Consider the following 20,866-nt stretch of genomic DNA (forward strand, 5'->3'; position numbering starts at 1 on the left):
TCTTTTCGATGCACGGCAGGAATCAACACAGAGGGTGGTGGTGGGGAAAGAAGCAATACAGGGACGGTGAAACAACACAGAGAGGCAAAAGCAACATGGAGGGTGGGGAGAGAGAAAGGAACATGGAGGTCATGGGTGGGGAAAGCAATGCGGGGGGCAACCAACATGGGCGAAAGAGAGGAGTGCAGGGTGGAAACGAGAAGTACATGGTCGAAAGGAACATTGAGTTGTTGGGGGGAAGTGCACGGGTGAGAAAGCAACAGACGGGTGAAGCACACTGAGGAGAGAATAACACAGAGGAGGGCAGGAAGGAAAACAAAGGCCAGAGGGAGCTATACGGAATGTGGTAGAGGGGAGAAGAGCAGTATTCGAGGGAGACAGCTAGAAACACATGCACTTTCGTAGACTGTTTATCCAAAAATAAAGTAGTGCTTCAAAAGTGAGGAGCGGAAGGACACACGTACAATAAAGCCAATCAATGGTAAGCAGTGGGTGCTTCCATGTCCACTGTAAGCTGACAATTGGTATTTAAGTTAACAGACAGCCCGTACTGTCTTATAGGTTTGACCTAAAAACAGGAGGGAAAAATACTGTTTCAAGGGTGCTGGCCTTTTGAGATACTGTCAAAAACCTGAAAGCCATTAGTTTTTGTTTTGGATAGTCACAATTATTTCGAATTAGTTTTTCCACCTAATTCAAACACTTAACTTCAGTTTTGAGAAAGGCTAGTATAGCGGTATAAATAGAGTGGATAAGTGTCCCAAACGCTACCATATTTTTAGGGCGTGTTGGGTAACACTACCGCCAGTAAGTAAATATTTTCCATGTTGATGAAAAAAGGAAGTGCACATTTTGCCATAAATTTCCCTAGAATGGCAAGAGTAAGAACTTAAGAGGTCCTTAGAAATCTACAACCTGGGTACTTCTTGTGAATCTGTGAATCCCAAAAAGGAGGAAATCCATTCAAATCACAGGTGGAAATCTACCATCCGTAGATTTCACCTTTTTTGCTCGAATTGGAGCTGAAGTGAATTTTATCCTTTGGGTCTGTTTCACTACAGACCTGCCAACTTAGAAATGTGTTCTCATAGGGTTACTTCTACATTTGGAGCAAATTTCCAATTTTCTTGGAAGTCACAAGCAATTCCAAAAATAGCCAGAAAAAGCTGTGACAGATGCAGATTTCCAAGATTATTCATGTGTAAATATTTACATATGCAAAAATGTAGCAAGTTCACATTTAAAAATGCTCTTGTTTATTTTCTCCACAAGGAAAGCATTTCCATTTAATGCGAAACATGTTCTCTACATCTTCACAACTTTTTGGGAGCGTTCCCTCCGGTACCCCCCCTGAAAAACGGATTTCCCTCCCTTGACTTGAATAAATTGGTGTTCAAAGTGAGCCAATTTGTGTTCCAGGGTAACACATATCTTTAAATGCGAAATAGGAATTCTCCCTCATAAATGGTGCTTATTTAACAATACATCAGTGATATTTCCACCTCTGGACATTTCACTTGCAGATAGCTAGGAAAATGCTCGTTGGAGAAACAATTTGAAAATGGAGGCTATAATTTGGTAATTTCCATCCAACCACTGATCCTCACATGTTTTCCTCTTTTCCCAAGGGATATCTCATAATGGTCTGGTATTCCCACACACATGAAGTACTGACACCCAGGGTTTCATGACTTATTGGTATTCCTGCATCAGGCCTAATATAGGGGCATATTACCAAGGGCCATTATCGCCGCTTTAGCGGGACTTTTTCCCGCTAATGCAGCGATAATTTTATCGCCCTATTACCAAGCTGTCGCTAACACCAGTTAGCGACAGCTTGTAGGCGATAGCGGGCATTTAGGGGCCCACTTTGCATGTCAGCGATAATTATCGCTAATGACATGCAAAGTGGGCGTGCCAAAATGTCAGCGACTGAAAACAGTCGCTTCAATCGCTATCGCCTATGATCAACACAGGCGTAGTTTTGGAAATATTCGCGCTAAGCGCGAATATCTCCAAAAGCTAACGCCTTCCCTGACCAGTTCTTAGCAATGTTATCCAATGAGAGGTGGATAACATGGCTAAGAGCATTGTCACGGTAATGCCTGAATGTCACTGTATTGACAGCGATATTCACGCATTTCGCCTGTTTTTTATCGCTCCTGAGATAAACCTTGCTTATAGCAAGGTATCTCAGCGATACAAACAGGTGAAAGGCGGCGATAGGAATATTCCCGCTAAACCAACACAGCGATAATTATCGCTAGTTGTTGGTAATATGCCCCATAGTTCCTAGTACTTTATCGTGAAACAGAAGCTCATTTTGATCAGGTTGGTGTGGCTGCTTCTGCGTCAGTGATATATGGGTGTTACCTACAGTAAGATGTTTCCCTTTATAGTCACCTCTGAGGCGGCACTTAATAAAAGGTTATGTACTTGGTGTCTTTAATCTGGTTATAGAGAATTTCAGCTCAGTTACTATCTCCATCCATCCTGAGAAGGTGTCTGGTTTGCTTTTCCCCAATGATTTTGAAAATCTGAAAACCGGAATCTTCACTCGGAGGACATTGTCTTTCTTGTATTTATCATGTCTTTGTGATAATCACCACCACTATACAGACACTACGACTTAATAGATACCCTGTCTATAATGGTGAAACTACAAGATGTGACAGACACAAAGAGCCATTGGATTACTGACCGTGCCCACTGGGCTGTATTAACTATGGCCCTCATTACACATGGACCAGTAATCTCAATCGGGCCAGTAATGAGAGGGGCCGGCCAAAGGAGGATTACAAGCACACACGAACGGCACAGGTCCAGAGTTTTTCACCCAGACACTTTGCATGGTGATAGCAGGTGAATTTATCGGGTGAAATATATGTGTGACAGTGGAAACACTTGGCCCTGTATAGAATTTGGGAATTCATTATACATTCAGAGTTACTGATGCCCATAATACCGCTAATTCTGCGGAGAGAAAGGATACCGGGCTATTCCCCCCCCCATCCTCCATAACGGGCCCCATTGTTGTAAAAAGCAAATTAATATTAATTAAGGGCTCTCAAGTTTCCAAGGTCACTGCCTGAGTAGCAAATCTGTTACATGATTTATTTGCATTGTAGGACTTTTAATCATGATTTTGTAATGGGTTGGCCAACACAAACGGGTACCAGGAGGAACCACATCCACATGATCCTGGGAAACCTGAGAGCTCTGCATATGGAAAAATGTTATTGCATGTAGCGTTTGGGGAATTACAACTGTATCTGAGCATCCGAGAAACGCAGTGTCGTGATTGGCTAGGGGAGTCTGGGAGCCTGTCTGCTTCCTGGTTCCTGCTCCTAGAGTTGACCGAAGAGCCGTAGAGGACCGAGACGCTGCAGCTGGCCTGCAGAAAAAGTGTTTTATTTAAATGTATTTTCTTTCCTTTGCCTCACCACCCCTCTTAAGTTGGAGCCGCCACTGCTAACTCCTCGGGGTGAGTGTGAAATTACCAAAGACTCAGTGGCCCACTTTTTGGGATGGTTTCTATTGCACCCAATGAGGTCCTACACAGCAGAGGGCAGTGTTAATCAGGTATTTTTTTTTCATATTTATTTTATTTTGTATTGCACAGTTACTTAAAACCATCTGCAATATAACTTACATGTGATTTTAAAAGCAAATTGAAACACTTGTTTAAAAAACAGACATTCTAGTAAAATAAAAGAACAATGGGTTTACTTACAACCGTGTAAATACCGAGTAAGAAGATATATTATATACATTTAAAAATCTGCAAATGGTTGTCAGTTCGATGTCGGTTCTGCCTTGTTGGAGAATACTTGTTTAACAGACCAAGTTGCCTTTTATGATGCCTGGCCCCTCTTATTCCATAAGCCTAAAACGCAACTCGGCCATGTATCTCCCAAATCTGGCCAAGTCCTGTGGTGTAGTACAGGAAAAGAGAACCGAAGTTGCTTCTTTCACTATCCTTACCCCGTTGCGGAGCCATATTTGTTTTAAAAGGATCCTACGGGACTGCAACATACCGGGGCAACAACAAATCAAGTGTAGCAAAGATTCAAATTTAAAATCACAGATTCTGCATCTGATTCTATGTTCTAGAGATCTCCATTTAATTCCTTAATGGGGAGGGGCACCATACAATGTTTTTTAGTGCTTTCCTTCCCAAAGCTTGCTTCAGATATGGCTGGATTTTACTCCCGGCAAACAATTTTATCAGCCAAGGTGAGCCTCTTCCTGTTTCGTGTTCTGCTAGATCACTTTGGTGCGACAGTTGATAACATTGTTTATTGATTGAATTTTTGATGGCCAGATAGTTTACCATTCCCTATCCCAGTTTTCCGTTGCTAATCCCAGCGTTTCCACTGCTTCCTCTGTGTAACGATGCCACGGGTTAATTGACCCCCCCATAAATCGGCTTCAGCATGCTCTTTAGGCTTCCGGCTGGAGCTGTTAGGACTTGGTAGTAATATTTCACATGCGTTCCAAAGCATTCTTTACTTTGTTGCTTCAGACCAAATTTTAGACGAATTAGGCTGTTGCGTGTGTGTTTGGGCAGTTTGAAAATGCGTTTGTAGGCCTGGCATTGTGCTTTGTCTAACATTAATTCCATTTTACCCGGGAATGCCTGCTGAGCATAACCAGCAATTGCCCTGATTTTTGCTTGTATTACTTTCCTAATCGGGACAGTTGTTGGGCTTTGCATTATCTCATTTAGTTTGCATAAGGCATAAATTGTTGAATGTGCTTTAGCCTTCATTTTATGTAGATGTATTGTTGCTTTACCGGTTTCACTTAGGATTTTGCTGTGACGATGATTTCTTTGCCCACATGCCATTTCAAAAGAGCCTTTTTTGGGTAGTGTCCAAAAATAACTACTTTGGTTTTTTGAGCATTTATTATAAGTTAATTTCTTTCATTGTAGTTATTGAGGGCATCTAGGCCCCTTTGTAGCCCGATTTTTGTGTGATCCATTACCACCAAGTCATCTGCATACTGTATTTTTTGCAGTTTGTTGGTTCCAATTTTCGGAGTTACAAGACTAGCATTTTGAAGCTTCTTCCCCAGGTCAGCCGTATATAAATTAAACAGTGTGGGGGCAAGGACACATCCCTGTTTTAGGCCACGGTTTGTCCAACACTTCTTCGTTGTGGTATTATCTGATGTTAATCAGGTACAGTAAATAGCAGCCATAGGATGGGAAATGACAAGCAGATTTTGGTTCTGTGTCTGTCCTTGTAACTACATGGGCCTTTTTTACCCGCTAAATTTCGTGTGGTTTGACCCTCCAAAATTAATTTTAGGAAAACTGCATAAGTGTGGTGTTAGCTGCCAAACTAATAATTCTGGCGAATGTCAGAAATTAGAGTGTGGGCTTCAGAATTACGGCAATGGGTTGTGTTTGCATGTGAACGGCAATTGATGACAGTAAATTCATTATTACCTTCATAGCCTTATTGAGTTCTTTCTGAAAATCGATCAAATTGTTCTTTGGTTGCGGAACAGGAGGCCAAATCTTCTGCTTCAGTTTGCACCTAAAAAACAAACGTGTTTCTGCTGAAAATATTGAAATTATTTATACAACGGCCCAAAGTCGTACAGACAGTGCAGTGCAGTAAAGGAAGACATCATCACCTAGTCTATATATGTCCCCTTTTAAAGAATGCACATGTTTATGGAAGAGGCAGCAGAACCTGCAGTAGCGCTATAGATCCTCAGATCAACTGTAAAATGATGAAACTCTTTGATTTTATGCGACAAACTGTTTAAATGAGCTGTTACTACAACAAGACATTCTAACGTCAGGGTCATCCAAACCTAATTTGTTAATAAGTGTAAATGATTTTATAGGATTTAGTAGCACAATGGCACTTTACTGATATTAAACCCTAACGTCAACATTTCAGTTTGATGAACATAACTACCATGGGTTGAAGTGGTAATAATACAATGGCACTTGTGTTTTACTTTTAAGAAATCATTAGCAATCATGCATTATATTCACAAAGATTTTATGTGTTATTTATGTAGAACTGTATATATGGCAAAATTATTATGGTTTTTATTAACTTGAAACAATAACGTTTTGAATTTGAATTCATACAAGTCATAGCACTCAGGCATTTAAACGTCCTGGCAAAATGCATTATCATTTAAAATATATGGTTAACCTCATTTTACATCCTAATTCTTTACATGTTCATATTATATTGTACTATTATGTTTTAATTACGTACTGGTATTCCCATTCCGGTGAGCCCTGAGGCTACCTTGGAAATGAAAGAAGGACCCAACTTTAGCAAAAGTCTTTAAGGAAAACCTGGATGAATGGGAGCTTACAAGACAGGGGCCATTTAGACCCTAATTCCCAATCCAGCCCACTCTTGTTTTTATTTATACCTTCAGTACCCTAAGAATAAAAATGAAGTTCCTTTTGGTATACTGACAGGTATTTTCAACAGTCTTTTTTTATCTCGTGGATTCCTGCTTTATCCAGATAAAAATTAATATAAGAAATTCGAATTCCGATTGAGTCCACCCTGGTGGTACCATCCTAAAAGGGTGTGGTTGAGCACAGATGATGAAGAATGGTTCTATTAAGTGGGTGAGGTATCTATTGCAACATCTTTGGGAATCCAAGTAGGCTTCTTGAGTGGAATTTAGGTCTCGCCTGTCAATGCGCTTGCGCATTCAGCTTGCGAGAATATAGGGGCTTAACCAGAGCTTAACCATCGTCGGCGATTGCATGCAGTGCCCGTGAAAAAAGCGCGAGCACTTCAAAGCCGCCTCCCTCCCACAGGCATCTGAAGCTGTGCGCTCTGCCTCAGGCATTTCTCCTCCCCTAATTATTCACGGCCGGCCGGCCGTACTTTCACTTTCACGGCCGCCTGGCCGTGTCTCTCGTTTCTCCTCCCCCATAGTGCCCCATATGGTGTTCCCTCCCACTCGCTCATCAAAGGCTTCTCCCCCGCCCCCCACCCCATCCGACTTGTGTTCCATTAGGTTTCTGAACGAAGACTCTTTCAACGACTGGAGTAAAAAAAAAAACGTTCCATCCCACCATCGCGTACAATGGGTTTAAGCACAATGATTGTAACTTCTCAAAGACCCTCATTTTTGTAAACCGTTTCCATGTTCCGTGAGACCATAGTGCCCTTGCATCCAAACTTTAGAATTAGTAATCCGTGTATATCCACTTCCGCGATGTGTCATTAACAGCTGACATATGGCATTCCCATTTACTGCTTTTCGATACTTCTTTACCCCGTGCGTTTGGCCGCCCCACCTACTATCCCTGATCAAGCCTTGAAGCTGAAGATCGAGTGCCATTAGACCTGTCTATTTTTGGAAGGCGTATGAGTGGCTGCACTTTATGCAGACACGCCGATCCTAGGCATAGCCCTCGGTCACTTCCTTCCATATTAGACACGAGTAATTTTCAGCCATGCCCACAAATTGTGGAACAGGCTCAGTAACCTGGAGTGATTGCTTCCTCCGCAGCAGTGACTGGGTCACCGCTACCACATGTAACTATTCTAGTGTAAACATTCGCCGGTCTTTTAATGTATGTTTATAACTAATGGGCTCTATTGCGCGAGGGTTTAAAGGTTGCATTATTCTTCGGGTCCAATGGGCGCCGCAACTTTACGCATTTTTTTTGTTTGTTCTTTATTCTTAAATGATAAACATGCCCCCCAAGTTCCGAAGTATTAGTTAGGCGTAGGTACCTATTGGCCTCCAGTGCCAGGATTTGTATAGCACTGTATAGTGTGACGGTCTCACTTTTCTAGAGCGAGTCCCATACTTTACTTACTTTGTTCTGAAAGATTCATCATTTCTATTTTCTGCACTTCTCACGTAAACCCCGCAATATCTACTTATCACATTATACAAAAGGGTCATTCATAGAGTAGAGAGGCGGGGATCTCTTCCCTTGAAATACCCTTTGCCCCAATCATGTTCTTGTTCTTTCGCTGGAACGCCGGCTGTATCATTGCCCAGTAAGTTTTAAAGAGGACCCAGTGCATTCGGTTTGTGGACCTATTAAAGGCACTCCACGTAAGGGATGGAAACATTATTGTAATTATGTCTAATTGCTGCCTTTTATTTTCTTTGAACTTGTACCTTTTGAATGTTAAGGTTTCAACGTATTATATAGTTTTTTCTTGTTTTACTTAGAGTTTATAAGTTAAAATCCTAATATAGAGCAATGAGCTATTAACTGTATACTGGGGAACATCTGACTGGCTCTAACATGGCCAATATTGTCTTAAATTCTGATCATGTGGTGGTTGAAGTGCTGTTCCTACCACGGCATCCATTGTTTATTGTATTAATAATACATCTAAGTCACGTACATACAAAACATGTTGCATTACAAATGGTATAGGTGTCACATTTGAAAAAGTTTAAAGTATTGGCATTGTAAATGACAAAGCTATTAATTTTGCTATTTTCAAGACCAACATACAAAACCAATAGCTCCAACTTTTCTAATGTGAGACCTATTGCATTTCCAATGCTTGTTCTTCTCCTTTTGTCCTTCCATGCCTAGTTTCCCTTTTTGTGTATAAGCTTAAAAGACAGACCTGATAGCACAAGAAAGAGAACTTTCCATGTATGAAACTGAAGGCCCACTAACACCAGGGCGTCAAGCTGTAATGCCACCGGGACCAGAATTAAATCCCAAATTGGAATCAGCACCTTACTAGAATGACAAGAATTTACAAACCCCTTCAAGAGGTGCAAAGCACAGGGCTCACACGTTTCCATTTTTGCCCAGTGTTCCTGAGAAGCTTCAGTAGAAGCCCAATGCAGCCTAAACATGGCTAAAATAACCCTACATTAAAACGTCCTGTGGGGAACATTAAACATGGACCTCTGCCCCTGACTTGGGATTCACTCCTCAACTATCACTGAAATGAACTCCAATGGAAATAATGGGATCAAACTGTAATTGACCCAAGAAGCCTGTACTGCAATATCCAGTTCCTTGGACAAACCCTTAATATACTTTCCTATCCTTTCAAAATCCGAGTTGACTTGCAGCAGTGTGGCAGGAGTGCCAGTAGAAGAATGAGAGAGAGGAGGAGAGAAGGGGGTTTGAAATACACCCTCCAGTTTATTCACCATTAGACGTTGAAGAGGACACCAGGATTAGCCCAGGACTCAGGATAAGTAAAGCTCTTTCCGTTCTCATCTTTATCAACACTTTCAGAATGAATGGAAAGTGGGAATGGCAAAAAGGAGTCTTTTTGATCCTTGGGTCAAGGACAGACAGGGCGTCTATTGTATCTCATGTTGAGGGATATCACATGTTGCTCGACCTGATGGAAAATCTTGATGGTATTTTTGATAAACTCCTGGAATGGGCCACTTCTGTGTGCTGATATATGGCATTGGTGTCATATTGTCTGTTCTGACTTATGAACTGCTCAATAGGGACGCAAAACTCAGAAGAGCTTTCCTGATGGCTTCCAACTTTTTTCAATTTGAAGAGTATCTCGGATCTCTGGGAGACCAACATGCCTGCAATTCTCTGAACGCCAGATTGGCTACCCACCCCAACTGTGGCATCCACTGTAACAATCTAAAGGAGATGAGGAGTTCCTGATTGAAAACGTCAGGTTCTAACCAACAGAAAAGTTCCATCTGATGCATGCCTTGAAACCCTGCAGGACCAGTTTCCAAACCTGTAGCACGTGGTGAACCACTAGTCCTAGATATAATCCGGCCCTTGGACCAACTGCCTGGGTTGCTGCAATTTTGCACCTGCAACCTGGATTACAGCCGGGGTTGATCTTGATACAGTAGGGAAGACACATTCATCTGAAGCTTTTCTTTCCTGCAATTTGATAACACAACTGTAATCACATTCAGAATCTGGCCTCTAAGACTGCCATGTCCTGCACTGGATCAAGTTTTGATTTCATCTAGTTGGTCAGAAAGACATGGATCTGAATCAGGTAAATCACAGTTTGCAAATCCTGAATCATCTGATTTCTTGATGGGAAGTGGATCAACCAGTGGTGTGGATCAACCAGTGGTCCAAATACAGCTGGAGAAGAATTCTCTGTTTGTGAAGCAGTCCACAAGAGGAACCAGAATCTTAATACCCTTGTGATGGGCACGTTGGTGGATGAGATGTGTGATGCTGGGTGAGGCTTCTGCAGGGAGAGCCGGAAGAGACGCCAGAAAGAAGCATTACTATTCCTGCCGAACCTTCACATACTTGTTAGCGTGGGCTGGCAGGGACGGGCGCACTGGAGGCACCAGGGGTCAGCCACAGGAGCGGTGAGTGTGTATATTAAAAGGTACCCCTGGGGGCAGTTTAGGTATAGGCAAGTATGTGAGGTTAGCCTGCGCTGCGTTAGGCATGGCGGCCGTGACGCTTGGTGTGGAAGCGGCCATTACAGTTGTTAGTGTGGCTAAGCCGGGGGCCACTGGTGTGCTTCCGCTCCCTGCCCCTGCTTTTTGGCCCCCTTGGCTTCCATTACTGTGTCCCCCTCTCTGTGAGTTTGCCCGGCCACGGAGTTAATTGCATCTAAATTTCCTGATGGCATGCTAACCTTCTACAACACTGGCCTTGCTCCTTCCCACTCCACCAGCTCAGCTAAAACATTGATTAGCGGGAATTTGGTGGACAGTAATCACCCTGCCATGCTAACGAGACACAAATCAACAAACCTCCAATGGACTCTATGATAGATTCTGTACTGGTTTTACTGCACATTCAAGCTTAATTTCAGAGACGTTTTTTGTCACCATTGGATCTCTCTTTGGTCTTTGGCTTTTTCTGTACCTGCCATTGCTTTGCTCATGCCCCCAACCCAGGAGGATAGTTAGTTGGCATAAAGTCTGCAGAAGAGCCATCTGGGCGGCATGACTAGAGGACTGTGGGAAGGCAGCAGCAAAATCTACGACTGTGACAGGCTACTGTTCATTTCCTACAAGCTTCTGTGCTGTGCTGTGCTGTGCTGTGCTCAAGTACCACACTGCCACACCAATGTTGGCCACAAACAACCTGGCTCGTAGCCTTGAAAATGCATTTGAGAAGTCAGCGGCCACAGAGGTACTCCAAGTTCTTTTACATGCTTCTACAAATGTGGAAACTCTTGCACAAACTTCTCAATATAAGGCATAAGCGTACATTACTCAGAAAAGGTCCACAAACAAGTGCAAACAAGATACAGACACGGAGTACATCAATTTTAGAGCCCACGGTGTGTACAACAGACAGCATTCTCACTTGGAGGCCAAGAAACCGTCCGGTGAACGCAGCGCTCTACAAATCCTTTTTACAACCAATGGCAAACGAGAGCCTAAACACAATCAAGGACGATTTCCCACATATCAATAAGCTACCACCAGCTGCCTCCATCCACACCGCAGAATGCACCACAATACAGAAGGTGAGCACTCCACTTACATCCACTTAGAGCCGGGCGAATGGCCTACATCCCAGGAAGGAAACCAGTAATATTCCCATTATTGAAGTCTTGTCAACAATGGAGCTATCTGCCTCTATACTCCAGGGTTCCTTGTCGGAAACAGTCACAACTAACAACTCCATGCATCCCATAGAGGCGATAGCATAAGTTCATCAAGCCCCTTGGATGGCCATGGATGAGCCCAGGTTGGCCTATGCCATGGTCTCACCAACACATTGCCAACCACAAATTAATGATACAGAGACACATCTAAGGAACATGGCAAACATCCTACTGCATAATTCAGATGAGAAGGTTCTAGAAGTGATTGAACACCCACATTTGTGCACAAACTCTAGGTCAGATGGGGAAACCAACATTGAGGCCACTTTGCTGTCAATTACCTCACCCCTCCTTACCACTAGAAATAGCCTAACCTGGCAGTCACACACAATAGAACTCCAGGTTGATCTGATTCAAACTCTTGCAAATGCAATAACTAGCATGGACTCAAAAATAATGAACCTGGAAGCCAAGCTAAGTACTCACCTCCAGGCTCGCAGGACCAAGACCTGCACCTGTTCTCCAAGAGTGCTAAGATTTGCACACGCCACAAATTATTTTCAAACCTTGTTGATAACATTGAACGTATAATTCCACAAAAGGAGAGATCAAAGTGGTGGACTACATCACTGGCTTAACTGCTTCAGAGGATGGCAAAATTACTGAAGGTTACAAAAAACACAGTTGATGGACAGAATGTAGACAAATCAGCTCTGACCCTTTGCCATTTGCATATAGCCAGGTTCTGAAATTGGCTTGGCAGTTTGGTCTGCCCTGTTCCCATGATGCACTGGGCCAGGGACAGACTAATTTGCATATAGCCAGGTTCTGATTCCAGTGAAGAATTGGCTTGGCAGTTTGGTCTGCCCTGTTCCCATGATGCACTGGGCCAGGGACAGACTAATTTGCATATAGCCAGGTTCTGAACTGGGATGGTGCAGTGAGCTAAAAAACGGTGATGGATCAAGCCCTGATCTGTTGACTGGGTAGGAGTGTTCTGATTAACTCAGATACTCTGTCCATCACCACCCCCTTTTTGTAAAAATTACTGAAGGTGTCATACCTTACATGGACCCCGTGGCCCCGGGAATGCTGAGACTACATTGGAAGCTGTAATTCAGCCCTTATCGAGTGTCAGTCTGGCCCTCAAACCCCTAACCAGAAGGCAGAAGAAAAGGCTCAGGAAAAGTAAGAAAAACCCGACAAGATTAGCAGGTTGGGTGTACACTCTAAACTCAGCCCGCAGGACCCACAATATTGACTCTCCCAGCCAAAACTGTTCTTAATTTGTCTGAGCCCCAAACGCCCTCACAACCCTAGCGGGGGAGTACCACTCTCCTTGTTGAATGTTGACTTACATTCTGCCACAAATTCAGCATTCAGGATCCTCAACAATGACCCTTCTCACACTAAACTGTTCCCAATTTGTTGAGAGGCCAACATGCTTCATCATCTCAGCCATAGGAGTACCACTCCCTTGGCCAGTGATGTCTCAGAGGTACCAGGAATCCATGTAGCAGAGAACATGGGCATCCCCATTGGGATACTATCCCGAAGGCCTCTTGCCTCAGGCACCCCAGCCCCCGTTGACCGCCTCAGGTGTGCTTGTCAGTGGCAAGGGGATCCCAAATAGTCCAAACAGCCCACAGGGACAATCAGCTAGGGCGAACAGCGGACCAAACACTATGCACTTCAATCGAGACTGCTCTTGAAATACTTCTTTCCTGTCGTGGTGGAACCGAAAGTCACACACTCTTCAAGAGTCAGCAACTCACAAATAGAACCATCCCCAATGGTGGCATTCAACCCGAACCAAGACGACTCTCGTATCTCATCAAAACTTATTTTTACTCCATCTTACATATCTAGAGGTCAAAATTACATCTTTAATAGGGTACAAATCCTCTGCGTTCTACATCGTCTTACTCCATTATCAGTGTAAAGAAATTATTAGAATCCAATTTGATAGATTCCCTTTACCCCTAAACATAGAGTCCACGAGTGTTACCTGGAGAACCTCGCTATTTGCAACCAAAGTACTTGGTGAAAAATACACCTTCACACACCGGGGTATTCACATTTGCACTGTAGAACCAGAAAAATATCCCCACATGTTGAACAGCAGTAGACAATCACCCAAACGCAAATCCAGCACAAGCATTCTATGGGAAGAAAGCACTGCAATAGATTTTAATTGGCGGAAGAATTTACAGATTCAGGTGAGCCCAATGAAGCTGACTTCCAACTCAAACTCAGATTGGGGTTGGATTGCCATGACGTTTTCAGACAAGACAGATGGCTGCTCCCAGCACTGTCAGTAAAGGTATACATTCAGAGGCCACATCTCGGCCTGGAATGTAGTGGGCCTAAGACAGCAACAAAAACACAGCAGAGGGTCCCTGAAATCTCAATGGGGAGGAAGAGAGCAGGGAAATAAGCACAAGCAAATTACAAAATCTTCCTCCTATGGATATAATATCTTTGGTAATTCATCCAAGATGTACGTATAGTTGTCCCGCAGACTTGAAACATTACAACATATTATTTATTCATATTTTATTGGTATAAAAAAAGTAGCAAAATCACAGACAATAACATTTAAAAGGATTGTTTGTTTTTCTCAAACATTTGTCAAACAACAATAAACAAAGTCCCATAATTAAAAAGACGGTTTGATAAGGAACACTACATATAATACAAAAGACCAACACTCACAAGGCACCAATAAATCAAGCACAAAAGAAAATACATAATACAATAGTACAATTAAATAATAATACAAAAAGACTAAAATGAAATAACAAAATGCCTATGCACGTTTCGGAACACTAAAGCACACACAAGGTTCCTTCTTCAGGGTGAAAATATACTTTGAATATTGTTGGGGCAATCTGTGAATAGTAGAGCAACCACCGGATATGTGGTATAAGGGCTCACAAAAAGATACATTTAAAAAGCTCAGAAGGTTAGAGCATGAATGAATCTTCCTATTTTTTGGTATCAGCAGTTATCCATGTGCTGAAGATTAACAATCATCGTGATTTGAGGCAGGTCATGGGCAGTAAAGAATGGTCCCGGGGTGGAGAAACAATAAACCACTCTCACCGCGGGAAATAGAGGACCTTCAAAAGTCCGTAAAGTGGAAGGGGGTGATAGAGGCTCGGTATAGAGCAATCCCAATCCGATATACATGCAGGGGAAGAGATTGCCAAGGGTATCAAGAGCAGAGACCGCGGAGTAGGTGTAACACTCCCGAGGGTATGGTTCTGAGTCATGTAGTGGAAATCTCCAATGCGCGTAATGCCGTACAAGTCCACAGCCGCTGAGCCTAAGGCAGATCTTAACCCACGATGGAGCCTGTAAACATATCAAGGAGGGCAACCTCGTCTGCCTGCAATCTTTCATGGTTTACACAAAAGGGCTGCTAAACTAAATCACTTTGGGCGCCCATCAGGTGGCCTCTCAATTTAAGCAGCTATGACTACACTCTTGAGACAACCATAGTTGACATGGAGTGCCCATTGCTCTTATGAGCTACAATTAAGGGAGGAAAATTGTACAAGATGGCTAAATCAATTCTGGTAATGAACGTATACCTAAACACTCACGGAATTGACAGAAGCACCAACACGGTCTCAGCCTTCTGTGAGGCGCTCACTGACTTAATTTTCAGAGTCCCCTGACATGAGATCCTGACAACAGGGGACTTCAACACACACAACTTAAGACAATCTGGTGGATCCGCTTCCTAGCAACAGCACCCATTTGACGGGGGAAATAGTAGCCTGGGTCTAAACATACAAACTCACCTCTTTACGAATACACCAAACTCGTAATAAAATGGTCAGCATACCCATACACACATTTCAGGGTATCCCCATGCTGAACTACTCCTTTGCAAGCGCCCTGTTTCTGGCCTCATGTAAAGCTTATAAGACACTTAGCCCTTTGCTATGAGCTCCTTGAACTTTAAGGCCATGTAGTGCCAGCTGGAATGTAATAATATCTTCTGAAACCTCGAACCCCACCATTACCTCAGTGCACTGTCACACAGGATATAAGCCTGATGTATGAAGATTAAGTTGCAAACCAGGTTTGCAACTCACATTCATTTTGCACTGCAATTGGTGTACTAATCGGTCACAGCGAAAAATACCCAATTGTTGGGAGTCACAAAAACTCCTGCCTCATGAATGTTTAGGAAGCAAGGGTCTGCTTGTGACTCAGTGAATTGGCGGGAACCCCAGATTGGAGACCTGTGAATAACAGCAGACCTCCACCCAGGCATTTTGATTCACTGACTGCAAGATTGTGGGGCAGATTACCAGCCCATTGCAACACTTTTGCGCTGTTGTTGCGTTACTTTTGTGAGGCAGCGGCGGCATAAACAATGCAGCCAATTTATAATGTGAGGCATCTAGGGAGATGCGTCACGTTGTAAAGCCCTGCGTCACATTATAACTGCGTCAGGTATAATGTATGCAGGGCGGGCGTTCCCACACAGGAGAGCCTTGTAGAAGTGATGCAGTGAAATCTGCACCACTTCTAGGACGCCACTGCACCAAAACCCTATGCCTGCTTGAAGCAGGCGGAAGGTGAGACGCAGTGTATTGAGAATAGGACCCCGTGTATTGCTGGAATTGCGTTGTGCTTGCGACACGTCTCCAGCAATGTCTGACTTTTGCGCCAACCGATGCGTCAGAATTTCTGACGCATCTGTCAATCCTTGCACCATGGTGTGCCGTATTGTAAATAAGGTGCATCCATGTGGCGCAAGGGTTGCACAGGCTGGTGCAGGGAAACTCACACATCTCTACGGATGCGTCAGTTTCTTGTAAATTTGCCCCAGTGTTTTTAAAGTAGCCACAGGCACCTTTGAAAAATAATTGTTTTGACATTGAGGGAGCATGCAGCGGCCTCCAGGACCACTATCTGCTCCCACCCATACTGACAGCCAACACATTTCAGATGGGAACTGCCCGCTAGGCATAGCTTCTATTTCCACTTTGCAAATATGTTACCACTCCTATTTGGGTTTCTGTAACAGATCAATAGTTTCCCACCACAAATAACACATTGTATACCAATTCACAAAGGAGAAGGGACCACTCATAAACCCCCCTAACCTTTGCTGTATGGTATAGACTGCAAAGTATACATTTGCAAGCTGGCAAGGCATTTCCAACTTGCAAAATAAACTTTGTACATTAAAATACATCCTTTTGCGGTCACAAAACAAGTGACTTTGCAAATCCCAGGCTTTGCGACTGCTAAACAGTTTTGTACATCCAACCCATATAGTTCGCCTTTAGATAAAATAAGGCAAAAAGTCACAGTAGGTAACAAGGAGGGATCTCTGTGATCATACATGTGGAATCTGTGCTGCATAATATTGAAATTAAGGGCTGGCTAGTGATAAGACATTATAACATTATTGTAGGGGCCTTGATGCGGTGCAGAGTAGGAATATAGACGGAGAAATATCGTGTTACATAAATATCCCCGCAGAAATATCGAGTGGAAGAAATATCGACAACAAAAATATAGTTTGACCAGAATATCGACTGATAGGTAAGTAATATCGATAACAATAATATAGTTGTGATAAATATCGTTTACAAACATATAGTTTACAAAAATATCGATTTATTAATAATGTTATGTATTTTAGTGTTTTTGAAGAGTATTGATTGTCATTTTATTATATGTTTTGGAATAGTATTAGTTATTAATGTATTTTAAGTTGAATGTTGTGTTATTAGTTCCGTAGCGGGTTGTGGGTTTATAGGGGAATAGGGTGGGAAGTAATTTAATTATATAAAATTAAGGGGGCGTGGCCAAGCAGCATGGCCGACAGGACGTGAGCTTCACCAGCTCCGTCCGAGGACCCATAATATCCTCCAAAAAAGATCCTTGCTGGACCCTCCAAAGGGGTGCTGACGATCCGGATCCTCTCCCAATCCGTCTTGGACCTCCACATTGCCGGGAGAGCCTCTGGGGACCCGTCCGCGCCGCCGGAGAACAAAGCGGCGCTCAGAGGACTCTGCCTGGCTCTACGCGAGACCGCGGACTGGGCCTGCGCAGGGGAGTAGCGGTGCATGCGGCCCGCATACGGAGGACGCGCCCGGGCTGCGAGGGTGACCACGTCCGCATCGGACCCACCGATGGTTGCAGACCTATGACGGACATCCTGAGAGGCGAGTGGAGGGCTGAACTGGGGTCCGGTGACTCCCGCTGACCCGTGTAGGGGGTTGAGGTGCCGGCCCCTCCCCCCGCCGATCCTCTGCGACACCGGGGCTCCCGGCGGCGGAGGGCAGATCCGGGTGAGTGATTCCCCTAGTACATGGGGCACTGAGCGAAACTTGAGATAGTGGGATCGCCGGGAGCTTGAAGCTGGCCCAGCCGGACCTGTTGGCACTAGGGCCCGTCTCTGCACCAGGAGCCGGTGCGGCCTATGCGGACTGTCCCCTTTGGTTTCCTTCCAGCTGTGGGGATTGTGGCCTCCGTCCCTACTGCGGAGCGCTACAGTGACCCTTTCGCGTGGAGCCTGCACTGGCGCTGGGGCTGGTGGCGGCCTGCGGTGCCGACCCCGGAGAGGCACGGGCGCCTTGGGGTCCCTCCATAGACTGCGTGCCATTTTGCCCGACGACCGGAGCGGCCCCCCCTGCGAGGCAGCGGAGTGCGGGCTGTACTACCCCTGGAGGCTTTAAAATCGCCCTGTTGCACCTGGGACTTGGGGGGACTCGCCCGGGGTGCGCTGGTTGGCGGAGGCACCGGCCGGTGGGCTGCTTTCGACCGGATTGCTGGGGACCCTCCCGCCCACCCCGGTGAGTGCATCTTGACCACTGGTTGCCACGCTCCCCCTTTGCTGGTGGTGGGAGTCACTGCTTGAGCCGGATCTACCTGGTGCGTCCTGCTGAATTGTCCTCTCCCGGTCCTCCCGCCTTCGCTCTGCCATTGGGCTCTGTGCCTGCCCGGTGGGACCGCGCGAGTCCTAGCTGAGGCGCCTTGAGGGGGCTCCCGACCTGCCCCCCAGGATGACGACCCGCAAGGATAGGACTGCGAAATCCTCCCAACCCAACACCATCGTGCAGTATACCACCCCAAGACTGCCGTCCCAGAGAATCACACGACAGACAGGACCAGACGATGGGGGCGAGGACCCGCATGAACCTTCCCGAGCAGAGATCCTGAAGGCTATCCAGGGATCCCACTCTGCCTTGGAGAGGCAGATCGAGACTGTGTCGATCGATGTGAACCTCCTCCGGACGGACCTTCGTAAGGTGGCAGACAAGGTCTCGGACGCGGAGGGCAACATCGCACAATTACAAACTGAAGTGGCTTCCCTGCCGAAAACGGTCACGCACTTAACGTCCACTACCCGTGCACTGGAGAGAAGAGCGGAAGATGCGGAAGGCAGGGCCCGTCTGAGCAACATCAGGGTCCTGGGTGTGCCGGAATGCCTCGAGGCGGGAAACGCTGAACGCTTCTTGGAGACGTGGATTCGTACCCAGCTATGCCCGACCGGCCTATCCAGTGTCTTTGTCATTGAGAGGGCACACAGGGCCCTGGTTCCCCCTCCACGCCCGGGCGAGTCACCTAGAGCCATCATTGCAAAGATCCTGAATTATAAAGATCGAGATTGTATCCTACGGGCCGCGAGAGAAATGGAGTCCATCACCATTGAAAATAGTCGGATCTCCATCTACCCTGACTATACTCAGCAGGTGCAGGAGCAACGGAAGTCCTACCTGGGAGTCAAGCAGAAACTACGTGACATGAAGCTACAATACATGCTCCTTTACCCGGCCAAGCTCAAGGTGCTCTCCCAAGGGCGCGCTCACTTCTTCGAGTGCCCGGCGGAAAGTGTGGGAGTGGCTCGAGATACGAGGTGACGACCTCCCACCTGTGAGCATGGCGGCCCCTGCGAGACCTGGGGGACCCAGCCCCCGCGGCGCCGGCGAGGCAGAAGGAGACGCAGGTCTGGCTCTCGGGGCTCTCCCGAGCCCCGGATCACCGTGGGAGAGGATGGGGCGCTTCTCGTGGGAACATCGACGGCGGTGGCCGCTGCAGAGTCGCCTGAGGCATCTACATCTGGTGAGATCCTGGTCCCGGATACCCTGCAGGAAAATTTGCCGGATGCACACTCTGCTCCCCCGGTGATACCGGAAACTGCCCTCTCCGAAACACGACCTGAGTGAACTCTGATATGAGGTACTGTCTTGTTAACATGTTGTTGCCCTGGGAGGTTGGGTGGGTCAACCCTCCTGGCTTTTGTCTACCCAATGCTGTCTCCACCTGGTGCTGGGAACCCTGGTTGGTGAGCTGAACAGAGGATGAATACCCTATTGGCCGAGGGGGTGTCCAAGAGTTTATGGCGTACCGTCGCCCAGCACTGGAACTGTCTTTCATGAACATTCCCGGAGACTGTCCTGAAACATTGGGTCCTCGGGGAGTTGGGGGGGGAGGTGGGTGGTTCTGGTTGGTTGTGTGTGGGGTGCGTGTGTTGTATGGGGTGGCTGTGCACGTCCTGGCACTAGCAGGGGAAGGGCAGGGTAGCGTTTTTGGTTGTTGCTGTCCTCTTGCTCGTGGGTGGGGGAGGGGGGATTGGTTCTGATGGGGTGTTGAGTCCTATTGTTTCTGGATGGCGCTGGCGGGGGATGAACGGGATGGTGTGTTTTCTTGTTACGTCATTCCTGCTCATGGGTGGGGGAGGGGGGATTGTCTCAGGGGTTGGGTGGTTGCGGGTAAGGTGGGGTTGGGGGGAGTTGTGGGGGGTATTTGTTTTTGGCATTGTGTGTACTACTGTTCGCGCCCCTAGGAGGCTGTTTGCAGAGGTTAAACTTGGGTGCCCGGATGGGCAAGTCCGAAGCTTATGGGATTCAAATTTTTAACTTGGAACGTGCGTGGCCTGGGTACTTGCTCCAAGCGACATAGGGTGCTGTCCTTCCTTCGTCGGCATGGAGTGTCGGTGGCATGCCTACAAGAAACGCATATGGATGAAGAGGGTGCTCTTAAGTTGGCGAAGAAATGGAGGGGTCAGATGTTCCATTCCTCCTTCTTTACCTATGCTAGGGGGGTCCTGATCTGGGTGGCTCCAGGGGTTCCACTAGCAGTCCAGTATGTTGAGGCTGATGTCAAGGGAAGATATGTTCTTATACGAGTAAAACTTGATGGGAGGGACTTCCTGCTAGTGAACTCTTATGCTCCTAACATAGATGACCCGAGTTTTTTTACCGGCCTGCAGGACCTTATAGCGATGGACTTAGATGCCCCCTCCTCTGGTTTGGAGATTTTAACTGCGTACTGGATCCACTCCTGGACAGGCATCCCCCCCGGGCGGGTACGAAACCTAGGATGAC

At 45.8% G+C, this 20,866-nt stretch overlaps 1 protein-coding gene across 2 annotated transcripts in view; it reads right to left on the minus strand.

The window, feature by feature from the left end:
* The window catches only part of LOC144773202 (granulocyte-macrophage colony-stimulating factor receptor subunit alpha-like), a 372,152-nt gene that overhangs the window by 3,088 nt on the left and 348,198 nt on the right, over positions 1-20,866 (minus strand). For both annotated transcript variants that reach the window (XM_078658090.1, XM_078658091.1), the window contains one exon: positions 5,456-5,546. In XM_078658090.1, the coding sequence (XP_078514216.1) occupies positions 5,456-5,546 (91 nt within the window). The remainder of the gene's footprint in view (positions 1-5,455; positions 5,547-20,866) is intronic.

The sequence above is a fragment of the Lissotriton helveticus genome, chromosome 8 (genome assembly GCF_964261635.1).
Source record: "Lissotriton helveticus chromosome 8, aLisHel1.1, whole genome shotgun sequence".
NCBI lineage: Eukaryota > Metazoa > Chordata > Amphibia > Caudata > Salamandridae > Lissotriton > Lissotriton helveticus.